The sequence below is a fragment of the Mytilus californianus genome, unplaced genomic scaffold (assembly GCF_021869535.1).
Source record: "Mytilus californianus isolate M0D057914Y unplaced genomic scaffold, xbMytCali1.0.p SCAF_3, whole genome shotgun sequence".
Taxonomy (NCBI): Eukaryota; Metazoa; Mollusca; class Bivalvia; order Mytilida; family Mytilidae; genus Mytilus; species Mytilus californianus.
The window spans coordinates 87,697,189-87,713,408 of record NW_026262679.1 but is presented as its reverse complement, the minus strand read 5'-3'; the positions used below and the strand labels follow the sequence as shown (position 1 = coordinate 87,713,408).

The 16,220-nt window shown below is 31.1% G+C and overlaps 1 protein-coding gene across 3 annotated transcripts in view; it reads left to right on the top strand.

Annotated features, from left to right (window-relative positions):
* LOC127735318 (uncharacterized) overlaps positions 1-16,220 on the top strand; it is a 42,414-nt gene that overhangs the window by 6,319 nt on the left and 19,875 nt on the right. For 2 of the 3 annotated variants that reach the window (XM_052245469.1, XM_052245467.1), the window contains exons 3-6: positions 10,235-10,351; positions 11,350-11,570; positions 15,332-15,392; positions 15,984-16,182. In XM_052245469.1, the coding sequence (XP_052101429.1) occupies positions 10,268-10,351; positions 11,350-11,570; positions 15,332-15,392; positions 15,984-16,182 (565 nt within the window). In that variant the 5' untranslated portion in view covers positions 10,235-10,267. Of the gene's footprint in view, positions 1-2,344; positions 2,418-10,234; positions 10,352-11,349; positions 11,571-15,331; positions 15,393-15,983; positions 16,183-16,220 lie in introns of those variants that run through there. The other variant, XM_052245468.1, reaches the window with a different exon arrangement.

Genomic DNA, 16,220 nt, shown 5'->3' with positions numbered 1-16,220 from the left:
AGCGAAAGTTAAGACAAAGAACAACGAGAACGATACCGCGTAAAACTCAATTTAAGATTAACTTTGTCAAAATTCAGTCACATATATCCCAAACCATTCATTATTACACGAACATGCCACTAAATTAAGTAACGCTTAGTCTGGTGATGGTATCTGTAAAGTTATCGAAAGAAAGGCTTCAATTTTAATATCAGTAAGTCCCACATTAAGTTACTAACGGTAACTTCCGTTTGTCAACATTAATCCCCTTTCAAAGAACTACCTATTGGAATCGAAACCAGGAAATCATTGAGTTATTGTTGTAATCATGATGAATGTGCCTTATGTACAGACATATTCTCTTTTCATAAATTTAAATTTAAAGTCGATATACTATACACAATCTGTCATAAATAACCGTGATGCTTTGGAGATCTCTTTACCCGATGTAGTAAATACTGAATTACAAGAAAACACATAAAAACGATTTTTTTTGTATGTTATGACATCTGTTGTTAGGCTAAGGGTTAAACTTCTGAAAATTAATAGTCTGACAACTTGTCAGACAATAATTTTAGATTTAAGTACTATAAACTTTAAGACATGTAATAATATATTGAGCAAATGTTGCCAATTTTTAGTTAGAAGAAACATTTGTCTTTCCAAATTATACAAATTTAAAATAAGGATTGTTATGATGCATTGGAACAATATGAAAATTAAAATTAACGGTAATCAAGAACTATGACTACCTATCCTAGCTTATCCCTGTCCATGGCCTTTTTGCCCCCCCCCCCTTTTAAAAAAAAAGTTATGAATATATGCTTGTGTCCGTTGGGTTCATACAACTTCTTAAACAGCTAGTGTGTCTGAAACAAAGGAAAGTGGCACTTGAGACTTAAAAAATCCTTAACGGTATTAAGGCTCCAGTGTGTTTGAGTGACCTTGTCAATCTAAAGGACTCAAAATATAATTTTAGGTATAGTAACATCCTGTACATATCACAGGTAAGAACTAGTATATACGGTAAAAGATCATTCAGATATGCAGCTGCCTCACTCTTGAATATCTTGCCAAACCATTTCAGGACTGAAAATAGTTTTTCCGTCATTTTAAGAGTTTGCTTCAGTCCTGGAATGGTTCGAACTGCCGTTGCTTAGCCTGCAGATAGTTAAAATCTGCTTATGTTCGTCTCTGTTCATAGTTATTAAGCGGAGACTCATAGAGGCGATTGCCACATGGGTTCCTCTTTCGATGTATGCTCAGCACACCATATTTTTCAATTTATACAAATCTGTGGTCTAGCTTCGCTAAATGTATTTTTATTTTTTGCTTGCTGCAGACGCTTTGTTTACAGTTAAACGCCCATGCTTCATTTTATTTAGGTTTTTAATTATCTCACTGATCTTTAATATTAGATTTCTTATTATGTTTAAAGTGGCTCATACTTCTTATTTTTAGTGCTAATTTTAAAAATAAATTTCTTTATCAAGTTTTTAAATATCAAATTTCAACATGATTTGTACCTGTAATTCTAAATTTTCTTATTGCTTATTCCATTTTTTAGTAGATACATTTTTATCATACTTCAAGTTTGCTTAAACAGGTTTAACCAAGTCTTTCACATATAAATACCAAATTTTGAGTATGTAAACGTACTGATGTTGTTATTATTGTTTTTATGTTATTTATGTTTTTTTATTCGGTCAAAGGCTCTTTTGAGTTTGTGTTGTACAGTTTTCATACAATTATGGTATTATGGTATTATGGTATACCGTTGTCCGTCCGTCTTGTCCGTCCGTCCGTGTCCGTCTGTCCATCTGTCGTCAACATGTCGGACAAAAACTCAAAAACGCTTTAACCAATGTGCATGAAACTTTGGTGAATTGTTTATATCTATTGACGTAAGCTCCTATCGATTTTCATAAATTCAAGATTTTACGTTTCCGAGTTATGGGATTTTATTCATAGAAAAGGGGGGATTTTCCAGTTTTCGGACAATAACTCAAAAGTGATTCGAGCAGTTTTCATGAATCTTTGGTGGCTGGTTTATATCTATTAAAATAACCTCCCTTTAGTTTTTTTATTAATTTCTTGTATGACATAGAGGAGTTGTGGAACTTGACTTAATTTATTCTTTGAAAAAGTGACGGGCGTATCATGCGCTCATGGCGCAGCTCTTTATTACCGAATCAAAATAAAATTTTCATATCTTCTTATCTACTAGCATGCTATGATGTTAGAATACGTGTCTTGAATGAACAATGGTTGAACTTTTATTAACCAGAATTAATATGGGAGGTTCGCGTACTTTCTATAATAATGCTGGTATTTAGCTAAATCATAAAGTGTTATTATTATCTCCCTTGAGCAAAATATCAACACGGAAGAAGCTGAGTGTAATTAGTAGAAAACTGATGTTATCTGCTTGTTTAAAAGTAACATACTCCTTTTTTAAACTTTGATAACATTTGATGTCGCATCTAAATATTAGTAATAAATATTGAGTCTTATCGGGTGTATAATAATGCCACCTGTAGATTTTGCTAATAGTAATAGGGGCACCTGTCACCAAGCTTGTTGATGAGACTGACTTGATGACTCATCCAATCACTTAATTGAAATATTGAATTAATGGCGTAAATAATTTTATGACATGACAAATACAAAATCACAATAGCCTAATGAGATTATCTCATACGTTGACTTCAGGATAATACACTGTATACATGGTATATGTACAGCTACTGCCTGTTGCAGGGACACAAACAGGTTTGAATGGTAAACGGGCAGAAAGTCACAGTTTGTATATATGACTCTGATTTGGCATAGAGAACATGATAATTTTAACTAGTCTGCTAGTAAGGAATAGTTTTCTGGTGTCTTTTTTTTTTTTTTAATTAATACTAAAATACTTTATTCTTGAAACAATATGTGAAATGGCACATATACAGTAGTGTCCAGTAATTATGCCTATCCTGTAAATCGGCCCACTCCCATTTACTTCCTAAATTGTCACTTCTGTGAATATTTCGGCTGCTATTTTATTCATAGAAACTCTACTCATCACTGCATGTCAAATTTTAAAGAAAATCCTTTATTACGAAAATATATAGTCAGTAGTGATATAATACAGCTAAAGCTAATAATAATCATATAATGGCTTACAAAACTTGTTTCTGACTTGAAATTTTTGATTCAGCCATGCTGGATCTATGCGATCACTCTGTTTTTGGAGATGGTGCAGAATACTAAGATGAAGACATGTCATGAAACTAATTAAGTATGTGTTTATATGACTTGCAGAAACTTTCTACACCATTTTAATCATCAACTGCCAACTTTTGATGTTATTTGCCGCAGAAACTTTCTACACCATTTTAATCATCAACTGCCAACTTTTGACATGTTATTTGCCCTTAAATTAAGAAAAGATTGGTCGAACAACCCTTTTATTTTAGATATACACTTGCATAAAGTTCCTTTGTAAATCAAAATTTATAATGATTTACTATTTATGAATTTATTTGAAAAAGTATTTTTACATCAATTGAATCAGTTGATAACAATTTTGAAAGTATTATATTATTACCTTATGCTTGTGTAAGTTTTTGTTCTATGAAATTTAAGTCAACATGTGTGTTAATATATCTAAGTTGATTCCCACACTTTTTTGAAATGGTATTACTCCAATTCTTTCCATAGGCAAGTAAGAGTCAGTATGATTATAAACTGTCATTTTTTTCAAAAAATTACACTCAAAGGTGTAAGTATTAATTGAAAACAACCCCAGTCTTAATTCACCACATTTAATATCTCATGACCTGTTACATGATTAGGCACAATTTATTACACACCTAACTGAATACACACATTCTTGACCTCAATAGTAAACCTACAAATGTATTATTTATTTTGATCTACACTATATTAAAATATTCTGTTAATTTTGCTAGCTAGCTAAATGATTAATCAGCTATGTTTTTTTTCAAAGAAAAGACAAAAAATGTAAAAATATGTATAAAAAATGCAAGTAAATTTTATTTCACTTGTAAAATCAGTGTCATTATCATCTGACATAAGTCAATAATCAAGATCTAATTAATTAGTTACAATCATCAGAAATTTGGTTGAAACAATAAACAAAATTGCATAACTGTTACCTGAGCATTTTCTGCAATAAAATTTATTTGTTTATTCTAAATTTATATCCCATTATATTTCTATTTAACAGTAATTGGAAATATCTCAGCATTAGGTATTTGTACATTTAAATTTGAATACAGGAAATGTATTTTTTCTCAATGAAGAATGAACACCAATTTAGATAAAAATTAGTTATTATTTGTTTTCATTTTTGTTGTTGAGAAAGTGCATTTTCAAGGCCTCTTTCTGGAAATTATTAAGCCAGTTATTATTAATGGCATATAAAAAAATATATTACTTGTTTGAAGATTTCCCTTTCCATTCATGTCAATACCATTAAATTGCAAATATTTATAAAAAAAAAAATCTGACAGAGTCTAAAATTGAAATATCAATATATATATATCATTATTTAACAGTAAGATTGGAAATGAAAAGAGAAAAAGATATTGAAAAAAGTATGGTCAGAAAGAATATCAGACTAGCTATGAATATGGCTGGATCACAACATCGACGATGCTTTGATTTTTTTTCGATTGTCTGGAATCCCTTTATAAGTGGGCTTTTAATAGATCACCTTTTCCTTTCATAAATATGTGATAAACTGGCCCTCCATACATATGTACTGCGCATTGGCGGATTTACCGGACAAACGCATTTCCGATAAAAACACAGATGACCCACTTGTTTTGTTGATTTTAGAATTTATTTCAGATATATTTGGGGAAATGAGATGAACTACTCAAAAATGATTTGTCAGTGTAGATTTATATTAAATTTTATACAATTTGTATATAATCATGATAATTAATCGATAATACATATAATCAAAGCCTTATGTGGGCGGATTTACCGGACTGCATCGTATGTATGAAAACCTATTCAGCAAGTTTACCTAAAACAGTTATGTAATTGTTAGTGCTTACTTAAAAACTAAATAGAATATGGGGCTTATTGCATTTCCGCTAATTTTTCAAAGTTCCAATACTACGTTTCCGGAAACTTAAAGTATACGTTTCCAGAAATTGTATTTATTACTTTTCCGGAAATTTACCTGGTAGTAAATTATTTAAATATTTGAATATATGTTAGATAAATTATTTATTTCATATTTTTATACAAAAAAAGGTTCTAATCTTATATCTACAATATACTAGATATAAAAAAAATGAAAGTTTCACCTTAGTGAAAGATGATGATGTTGGAATTGTTATATTTTTATGTTTCACCAACTTGAAATGTCTATGATCGTCTATGCAATGAAATAAAATGGTAACTACATTCCTGTTGTGTTTGCGCTACTTCCACTTTTATCAAAATGTGGGATCTGCTTATTGATGTGTGCACTTCCCAAAGACTAACTTTCTAGTCCGAGGTAGATCATATTGACTTTGAATGTGCAATGCATACTGCTGTTACAAAAATTTCATGCTGCTACAATCAGTTGTTGCAGGTTTCATTTAGGACAAAGTTCAAGGTTCTCCTTTAACTGACCACCCGCTGATTGATACTTCGACACAAACGAAGTTTGTGTAGATAAGATTGAAACAACAGCAGGGGTCCAGATAAGGTACTCCTTACTTATTTTCTCGAAAAAGTAATAATTTAGTTTTTCCGGAATCGTTACTATTTTCTCGGAAAAGTAAGGTATTTATTTTTGGAAACGTAGACTTTTTTTGCGGAAACGTCATCTTTTTTTCCCCGAAAAGTAATGCCAATTTGCGGAAACGTAAAACGCCGGTAATATGGGGTTCAACAATCAAGCTTATCCAGTTGTCCAGTACCAGAGACAATTTAGTCAAACAAGAAAAGCAAAAAAAAAATATATGTCTGTTTACGGTTACACGAGGGCCAACCCTAAGTCATTTTATTCCCAGCATAAACCCCCTTACAAATAAGCCAGCTGCACCGTATCAGTATTTTTATCAATAAACTGCATAACTTCAAATTAACATGTCACTTTTATTAATCCCATGCTGCTAGATAAAGCTTCATTAAATGAGACATGATCAGAAATAAAAATAGAATTCTACCTATGAAGATCCTTTCTTTACAATACAACAAATAAAAGATAAAAAAGGGGGGGGGGAGGGGTTAGAATATGAAAAATTATCTCTGATTTTGTAATAAATTATTTATTTGAGATTGAAAAGTGAATGAACATTAATCATTTGCAACATTCTTACAGATAACTATATAAAATGTTTATTTAAAACAAAATCATACCTTTAGGATAAAAAAGTATATCAAAAGATGTACTAAAAAAGTTATTCTTCAAATAAAAAGTAGCTGAACACATATTTGAACTCAGGTATTTGAAACACTAACAAATGAAATAAAATGATTTGTTTCAAATACCTGATCAAATCTGCTACATATATTTTGTCTAAAATATACACATGAGTTTTACATTTATTTCAATAAAAATTATTATCTACTTCATAAACAAACCAGCACTTGTAAATTAAAATTAGGCACATCCTTGTTTAAATGAAGTGATCAAAAATGGAAATGAAATCTAATATAAATTTTGTAGAATATTGATTTTTTTTTTAAAATGTCAATTTCACAGTGTCAACAATGGCCAGAAATATATAATTTTATTTGGATGAAGAATTCTACTGAGATGGTGTTGATGTGGGCATTTTTTCTTCCTTTTCCCTTTTTGTGTTCATTTGTCTTTTATAGTGTTCAAATCAAAGTTATTGCTGGCTAGAGGTTAAAAGTGGTACTCAACCTCACTTGTTACTGTCATTTTCAAACATTACTTAGCAATTTTGCCATTGAATCTCCAGTAGTAAATATATCTTACTACTGAAGATAAAAATATCTAGAGGGAAAACCTAGCCTTAAAGTTTTGGGTCTCTTTCTTATATCAATCTGTAATATAATCCATGTAATATGTGGCAACTTAATTAGATGCTGACAGATTTATGATCAATGTATAAGTGGTTTTAGATAAGAAATTTCTGTCTCATCTGGCTTATTTTGTACAGTGTAAAGTGAAAAATTAACTGAGCTCATGTCAAAAGTGAAGTTGGAGTTGCCAATAAAATAAATCCATTGCCTAATACATCTAAATGTTCACAATCATGAATATGACAGCTGTTTTAAGAAACTCGCGACTCTTGTGATGAAATAATCACTTTGCCACCATTTTTTTCCAACCAATAACCACGAAAATAATCAAATCATTAAACATATGGGTAAACTCGGCCCATGGACAACTCAGACAACGGCAAGATAGGCTGCACGACTAAAATCATGATGCAAAAAATGAAATGAAAAAATAAAATAAAATGGAAAAAACCGACCTACCTATCCTATTTTTTTTAATGATGTAGCCTTAATTAGATATAAGAAGATGTGGTATGAGTGCCAATATAAACAGACATATATATATTTTTTTGGCCTATATGCCAACTGAAACTAATCATGAACATTGAAATACAAGTATACATATATTAATCAAACTCTTCCTATTTTCTATAAGATAATTTTGTAATCTATAAGACTATGAATGAAATGATCCTTAATTAATGTTTGCCGTGATAATGATTTTGGTAGGATTAACATCTTCAGGGGTAATAGTAACATGTTAACAAGTCATTTTTATCTTGCATAAACGTCACAGAATGTGAGCTCCATACATAAGGATGCTGTGTATAGGTTACAAACAATTTCACTCAAAGGTATGAGTTAATTGACCACAAATAATATCTCTTATGTTACTTTATTAAATATACACTTTATCAGGGTCTATTTACTTGTAAGTCAGTGTTGTAATCATTTGATATATGTCAATAATTTAAATTGCTTGAAACAAAATTTCAAAATTAACCAGGCATTAAAATGTTGAAAAATATAATGCCTACCCATGTTAAAATGAGCATAGAGCATGCGCATGGCTTGATAGAATTATTTTGATTCTAATAGGAAAATTTGGAATTTTACTTTGAAGCGGACCTATAATACACTCTCGAAAAGCAGCCATTTTGATTTGATGAACCAAAAATGTTATAGAAAATTAACATTTTAACAATAAAAAATGAACAGATACATTTAAACTTACTTTTAGAATGATTTTATTTAATCATGTTAATTTCTTAGAGAGCAACATCATAACAAGTGTCCATTTTGATCATTGGCATTGTTCAAGAATTCAGCTGACGTTGCAATTTCAATTGTGACATCAATCACTTACAGCCCATGTTTTATTGGAACTAGAACATGGCTTTGTTTCCAAAACAAAAGAAGAACATCATATTGGAATGAAAAATGTACACCAGTTCAAACAAAAATTAGTTATTTAATTTTATTTTTGAAAAAGTGCAGTTTTCATGCCTCCTGGAAATCATTAAATCAAACTTCAAAAAAAATATATACATGTAAACACCATCTTTTGAACATTTCTACTTCCAATCATGTCAAAATTATTTAATTGAAAAAAGAAAACATTAATTAATAAACAGTGCCTCTTCTTAGAAATATCAATTTTGAGAAACTTTCCATCATTTTTGGGAAATTGATTACCTTTTTTTTAAAATTATATTATAAAAAATGAAATAAAATCATTATTCTTTAGTATCATATAATTTTTATTAAAAATCAATAAACGATCCGAAGATGAGTTAGAAAAATTGCATAGAAACTCTCCCAAAGGCAACCGTTTACAAGTAAATTTAGGGAGACAAGCTTGCATGTAAAATTTTGGGCCAAAGTTGTGATGGTTGTCTCTGAAGGCGTTACAGGAACTTGTATGAAGAAAAAAATAATGAAAATCAGATCAGAAAAATGTAGGACTACTGTAACTAAAACAATTGGTTTAAGTTACATGAAGGTCAGTTTCTCAAAAACTGTCAGCAATTGGTAAACTGTATTTAGTTTATGGAAAGATTGAATGGTGTACATGTCCATTTTTGCAGGTTATAGATTTGACCTTGACCTCATTTTCATAGATTATTTATAATGTGAAATTTATGTGATACTCCAGGTATACCTGTAGTAAGACCTTGATCTTATTAATAGACTTTCAACTTAATTCAATCATGATCAGTGAAGCAGACGAGACATTTCAGTGTGTGCACTTTTATTTTATCATGGAAGATGTCAGTAGTTTTTACTTCTCAGGGACTGTGCTGGCCTTCAAAAAGTTGTCACCAGACTAAAATAGCCTGCATCAAATTTTTGTCGCCAGTGTTAAAATATTTGTGCCAGATTCCATATCCCCCTTTTATCAGACATGCATCACATAATGTTATGCCCTCATATGAAGTTGATTCTTGCATGTGATATTTCAAAATGTTAAAATAAAAGTTTATTTCCTCATCATGAACTCTTCCGCAAGAAGCCTTTCTAATTTAATAGCAAGCACAACAGAACATGGAAGTTTATTTACATTGAAACAGAAAGTGATACCCTTTTAACCTCTTTAACCTCAAAGAAACAGCAAAAATTATTCACTTTGTTTTAAAAAGTAATTAAAACACCAGGAAGATTTATTGTAATCACTGTTTTATTATTTTTCAAAGATAAGAATATAGAACTATACAATAATACATTTAAGTGTAAGATACAAAATGTACATGGTGGATAGTTGTCTTATTGTCAATCATACCACATCTCCTTATTAGTCCCCTACCGACGTACGTCCCAAAATTGGTTTCCGTTCTCTTACTTTAGTTTGCCTTAACCAAATGTTATGAAACTTATACACAATTATTACAACAAAACACAGATCAAGTTTGAATTTTGGTGGCGTCACTTTAACCGTTCTAGAGTTATGCCCCTTTATAAATGGAAAATTTTAGATTTTTGATATTGGACCATAACAGGTAAAAGTCTAATTTCCAATTTTTCAGTTCTTTGACAAAATTCATTCTAGATCTGTGTCAGAAACCTATATATGCTGTGTCAAAAATTAAATCACAATCCAAATTCAGAACTGTATCAAGCTTGAATGTAGTGTCCATACTTGCCCACACTTTTCAGTGTTTGACCTCTGCAGTCGTATCAAGCTGTGTCCCGTGGAGCATTTTATTTTGTTTCAGGGAACTGGGTTGAGAACTAGAGGAGAATAAATGTTTAAATATACAATTTAATGTTACAGGTTAATATGATGTGGTTGATCAAGTAGAATGTTATGGATAACGTCATTAAACAGGGTTACTTGAAGAAATCCAGACCTACAGCTCCTGGAAGTAATCCAGCAAATAGCTTTCTTCAGGTTGGTTTTAAATATTAAAATGAACAATATTTTTTCATCTCTTTGGTCATTAGTCTTGTGATGCAATGGTTTAGATATGACTTTAATCATATCTGTCTAATTGTGTTAAAACAGTTATCTTTTTGTTACATGAAGGTTTGGATTTGGGGATTGTTGACCATGACTCAATGGGCCAAAATAGTGTGGTAACTTATTTTGAGAAAGAAAGATGTTTTTTATTTAATGATTTTTTCGTGTATTTTTATTAAAACTTTCAGGAATGTCCAATGCATTCAAGATGGCTCTTACTATTTCTGAGATTTAATGTGGTAAAAATGGTCAAAAATTATTAATGTGGTAAAAAGAGGTGTTTCAAGAATTTCATAGTATCCAACAAATTATTGTTCATCACATGCCAAGGTATAACATGATACTGTGTACGTACTCAACACACTGGCTTTTTATTTGCACATGTTCAACTTTCACTTGTCAACCTAATGGATTAAAAGCATGCTGCTCCCAGTGTAAACCATTACTTTTCATGATGTATTTAAAAATCACTAGAATTTTATGTTTTGTTTCATGGAAATACTGGGCGTCCGCCCATCCGTCTGTGTGTCCGTCCTGTCTTGTTAGCGCTCTCACAGGTACAATTCTTGCCAGATTTTTATAAAACTTATACAATAGGTTAATATCAGAAATATCTCGGACAAGTTTTATAATGGTGGATGATCGACTCTTTTTAAAAGAGTTATGCCCCTTGGAAATATTAAATTTATGGAAAATGGCCTCGTTAGCTCTCTCACAGGTACAATTCTTGCCAGATTTTTATAAAACTTATACTATAGGTTAATATCAGCAATATCTCTGACAAGATTTATACTGGTGGACGATCGACTTTTAAAAAAAAAGTTATGCTCCTTGGAATTATAAAATATGTGCAACGCGGGGGACATTGGAACTGTGTTCTTTTATTTGATTAGCAAATATCTTTAAAGTCTTTATGCTTTCTTTTACAGCTTTTTGAACCAACACGATGGTTTGTGTTTGGTCTGCGAAATCGTCGTCCATATTTAGAGTATTATGAAAAAGAACAGCATGTTTTCACAGCTCAGCCAATCAACAACTTTGATCTTTACACATGTAAAAAAGTTACTTATACTCTAGGTCGTAACAACAGAAACTGGACATTCTGTTTATTTCTAGAAGACAGGGTTCTAGAATTAACAGCAGATTCAAGGTAAACTTATTTATTGCCATTATTATATCTAATTGTCTTCAAAAGTTACCTTTCCTTGCTTGTCTTTTCGTAAGCAATGTACTCTTTTAGGGTATTACTCATAAACTATAAAGTATGACTGTCTAAAATTATCAGTTGGTGTCCATTGTCTGTTGTGTTCCGTTATCATTCATCATCATTCCTCATCTTTTTAACTTCAAAAAAAAACATTCTCTTCTGAAACTGCAAAGCCAAATAAAAACTAAACTTAACCACAATCCTTAGGGTATTTAGTTTAGAAAATAAGTCTGATAATTTAGCCTGCCAACCAAAATGCCCATCAAGGCTAACAATAGAACATAGGGGTAAAATGCATTATTGTCTTTTATCTTGTGAACTGTTATGGATAGAGAAATCTGTCGGGGTTAGAAATGTTCAAAATGATGAGGCCTATCTACCTTTTGTTACGATAAAACTGTCTGACAACTCTTTATAGGAGTTATTGCCCTTAAATGAGGATTTTTACCAATTTTGTTTATGTTTATGTCTTATCTTGAGAACTGAAATAGGTAGCAAAAATGATTATTGCCCTTAAATAAAATATTTTTTTCAAAATTAGCCTTTTACCTAAATAAGAATAAAAGATATCCTTGTATTATATGTTTTTGTACTAATAACAATTTTCACTGCTTACGGTTTTCACTGTTGAGTTTTCATTCACGTGTGTACTCGAATTTTAAAAGCATGTTCTGTCGAATGTTTTTAGGTGTCTAGATTTATTTGTTAAGTCTTACTACTATTTTTTACTGTTTCCTATTACTTTACGATTTTCGTATGTCATAAATTGGTGTCATATGTTTTCGTATGAAGTAAAAATTGGACCAGTGCACGGACAGGAAATGACTATAAAATCCAGAAATGAGTGTTTTCTAAAGTCATGGTTCTGGTGATTGCTTGAATCATAAAAAAAATGTATTTAATACTTTTCAGTACTAAAAATATCTAAATAGCTTTTGGTTGATGTTTCATGTGCTGAAATTGTAACATTGTGAATTTTTTTTTTAATCAAGATGTACCGTAGAAAGGCTTGTATAGTCCGCGGTTTTATTCTCCAAAATTGGACCTTCCAGACGGGGTGCGGACTATAGAGTACAATAAGCAAGAAATAAGAGAAAAATTTCAATTTCGCGGGCGAGGTGGTTTGTTTACGTTCCGCCGTCTTTGTTATTTATATTGTAGAGGGCGCTCTTATCATTTTTCAAACTAATAATTTTAACTCATCCATATTAATAAGTTATTTCTATTCAATATCAAATTAATACTGATAAATATAAAAACTAAACCTTTCATTACAAATTTCTCGTTTCTTTTCAATGCATTGGTTGAAATAAACTGGTATCTGCTTGATTGAAACGATACAAACATAGTGAAAAAGACAACCGTAAACCAGCTTAGAATTTGTAAACTACAAAACGTAATCGGTTATTGTTCGTTCCGTTTTGGTGTTTCATACTGACTAATATGGTTTGTATTAGCTTAAGACCCTTCAAACATTAATATGATAGATATATTAAAGACTGTTTTACAAAAGGATGGAACTGTTTTACTTTCATAGTCGTATTATAGTGATATCTGTTATGTACGGATTTCGACTCTCACCGGTTAATTTCTTCTTTTACACGTGCTTTTTAAACTTCCTGTTTAAACATACACAAGTTTCTAAATTGTTTTTTAAGTGAATTAAACTTATTTTAACAATCATGAAGCGTTCTAGAATCATTTACAAGCAGTTTCAGCTTCTGTTTGATGATGGAAAACAGGGTTTTCCAAGAAAATACCGCAAACGACCGCACAGGATTTGAAATTACCGGAGTTTCATTAGACCTTTTCTAACAGTTACAAAAAGTTTTTTTACCTAAAATTTCGTGGGAAGAAGGGGGTGCGGACTATGTACCACTGCGAACTATACAAGCCTTTCTACGGTATACAAAAAATGTTTTTGCCATTGAAATTATTTTATTTTGGATTAACAGCAACATTCAGGTTGCAGTCTTGTAATTGACTGCTCCATAGGCTTACATGCAAAACAGCTGATCTTTGAAATTTTTTTAATATAAAATGCTACATAGAAAATTTTTTTCATGTGCATATCATGTATGTAGTAATGTGAAATTGTGATTTAATCGTGGGTCATGCCACGAAGAATAAGAAGTTATGTAACCCTGAAGTCAAAACTATTTTTTTCTACTTTCTGTTTGCTGTTTCTACTAGGACGCACCATTTCCAGTAAACATGATATCCTTTCACTTTCCTGGTTTGATATCCCCAAAGATGCAAGATTTTTTTTAAATCTAAATATATGTTTCAACTCAGCATAAACTTTTAATCAAACAGAAGAAATTGAGTCCAGAAAAAAATTCAGAATAAAATGGACTATTTTATTTCATGCCATGTTTTGACATGCACCAGAAACTGGAGTTGTAATAAAAGACTGGTACCTTTAGGAAACAACACATTTTAGTGTAACTCATTTTATGAGATTTTACGATTAATAATAATATTAACTTTATACATAGTACATGTAGTACTTTTATATTAAACTTAGTAAACTAAGTCTATAATTAACTACTGGTAACAGACATTATCATATATAGTAATATATATATTAAAACAAGTTGGCCTATTCTTCCTGCAAACATGGTAAGTCCATGACAAGGACAATAGAAAATACTGTGTGTCCTTACTGCTCTAACATCACAACAGAAACGTAAGTGTACCCAATGTTAGCAACCTTCAAACATACACTGGCCCCATTTTAAAAATAGTTAAATCACCACATTCTTTCATTTTTTGTGGATAGAATTCATGACAGACACAACCCACGTCACTTTCAGACATTTAACTCTCATGGTCATACAGACTGTCTTCATTGTCTGATCAATATATAACCTGTAAACCATTTGTACATGGTTTAGGTGATCATGAATTATAAGTTTCAAATTCATGATTATATTTTGATTGTACACACATTTCTTTCTTCTGTTTAGTACTAGATTTCTTTTTAATTGCACTACTACTTTTTTCTGTTTGTTTACAACACATTTGAAGAATTACTTTTACTAATTGTACTTTCAGACTTTTTTGGCTGACAGTGTACTTTGATACAATAACATTTTCTTCAGTTATTGCTTTACCAGGCACAATTTTTGACAAATATTTTCTGTTATTCTTTTTAACATTTTTTATTTGACATACCTTTTTCTCGATTGTGAAAAAATGCAGACATTATTGGGGATTCTGTCACAGTTCTGTCCATGGCAATGTCATATGTTTGTCTTGTGTTTCTTCATCGTCATGTACAGTGTCTGTCTTGTCTGGTTCGTCAATATGTACATTGTCAGTCTTGTCTACAATGTCAATGTCCATAAAGTCTCTGTCTGAGTGTATACAGTAGCTGGCAGGTACAACTGTGGGGGATACAGAGACTTGTCAAAAGGATATATACCTGTACGTCTAAACAATGACCTCAAATTGTCTACAGAAAGTCCTTTAACAAAGGTGTTTGTACATAGTTCACCAACATTGTACCTCGTAATTTTGCAATGATTTTCTCCCATGTATTTATGACAAGAATGGTTATAGATTTTATTGAGAGGACCAAAACAACCAACATCAAGAGATTGAAGTAAGTGACTGGTATGAATTGGAAGAACCAAAAGAATAATATAACATCTGTATATATAAAATGAAATTGAATTTGATTTTTTATGAATTATTTCCAGGGAGGTGATGTTAAGTTGGTGTAGGACTCTGGAACATACATTACAAAATTATGGAGCTTTAGTGAGTACATTACATTATAAATTTTAAATGATAACTTTTTAATTGCCTCATCAACTTTCTCAAATAGACATCTTAACGTAGTCCTGAACCCTACCTCCGATTTATTATATGGTAATGTCTACTCCCCACCCCTCTTCATAAAACTTTTCTTTGAATTGTTCTTACATGAAATGACCTGCAACAGGGTTATTACACCACAATCACCAGAAGAGTGATTTATAATTGAATCATCTTGTGGTTTACTGTTCTAGAGACTGTCATGAACTTTGTTACTTAAATGGTAGTTAGAAACATGTGCCACAATAACACATATACAGTGAAAATCCTGTAAGATATATTTTTTTTTCAGAAACATGTGCCACAATAACACATATACATTGAGAATCCTGTAAGATATGTTTCTTTTTTCAGAAACGTGCCACAATAACACATATAAATTGAAAATCCTGTAAGATATGTTTCTTTTTTCAGAAACGTGCCACAATAACACATATACATTGAAAATCCTGTAAGATATGTTGTTTTTTTCAGAAACATGTGCCACAATAACACATATACAGTGAAAATCCTGTAAAATATGTTTTTTTTCAGAAACATGTGCCATCAGAACATATATACAGTGATTATCCAGTAAGATACAAACCAAAGAAGTCAGCCAGTCCTCCACCAATAGAAGACAGAGATTCAGCCACACCCACTCCTCCTCCATCTGAACCAGCCCCACCAGTTCCACAAGAAAATGGATTTGTACCATTACAACGCAGAGCAGGAGCTGAATATTGTAACTCAGGTCTATTTAAAGTCTATTCATTATTTAACATTTTAGAC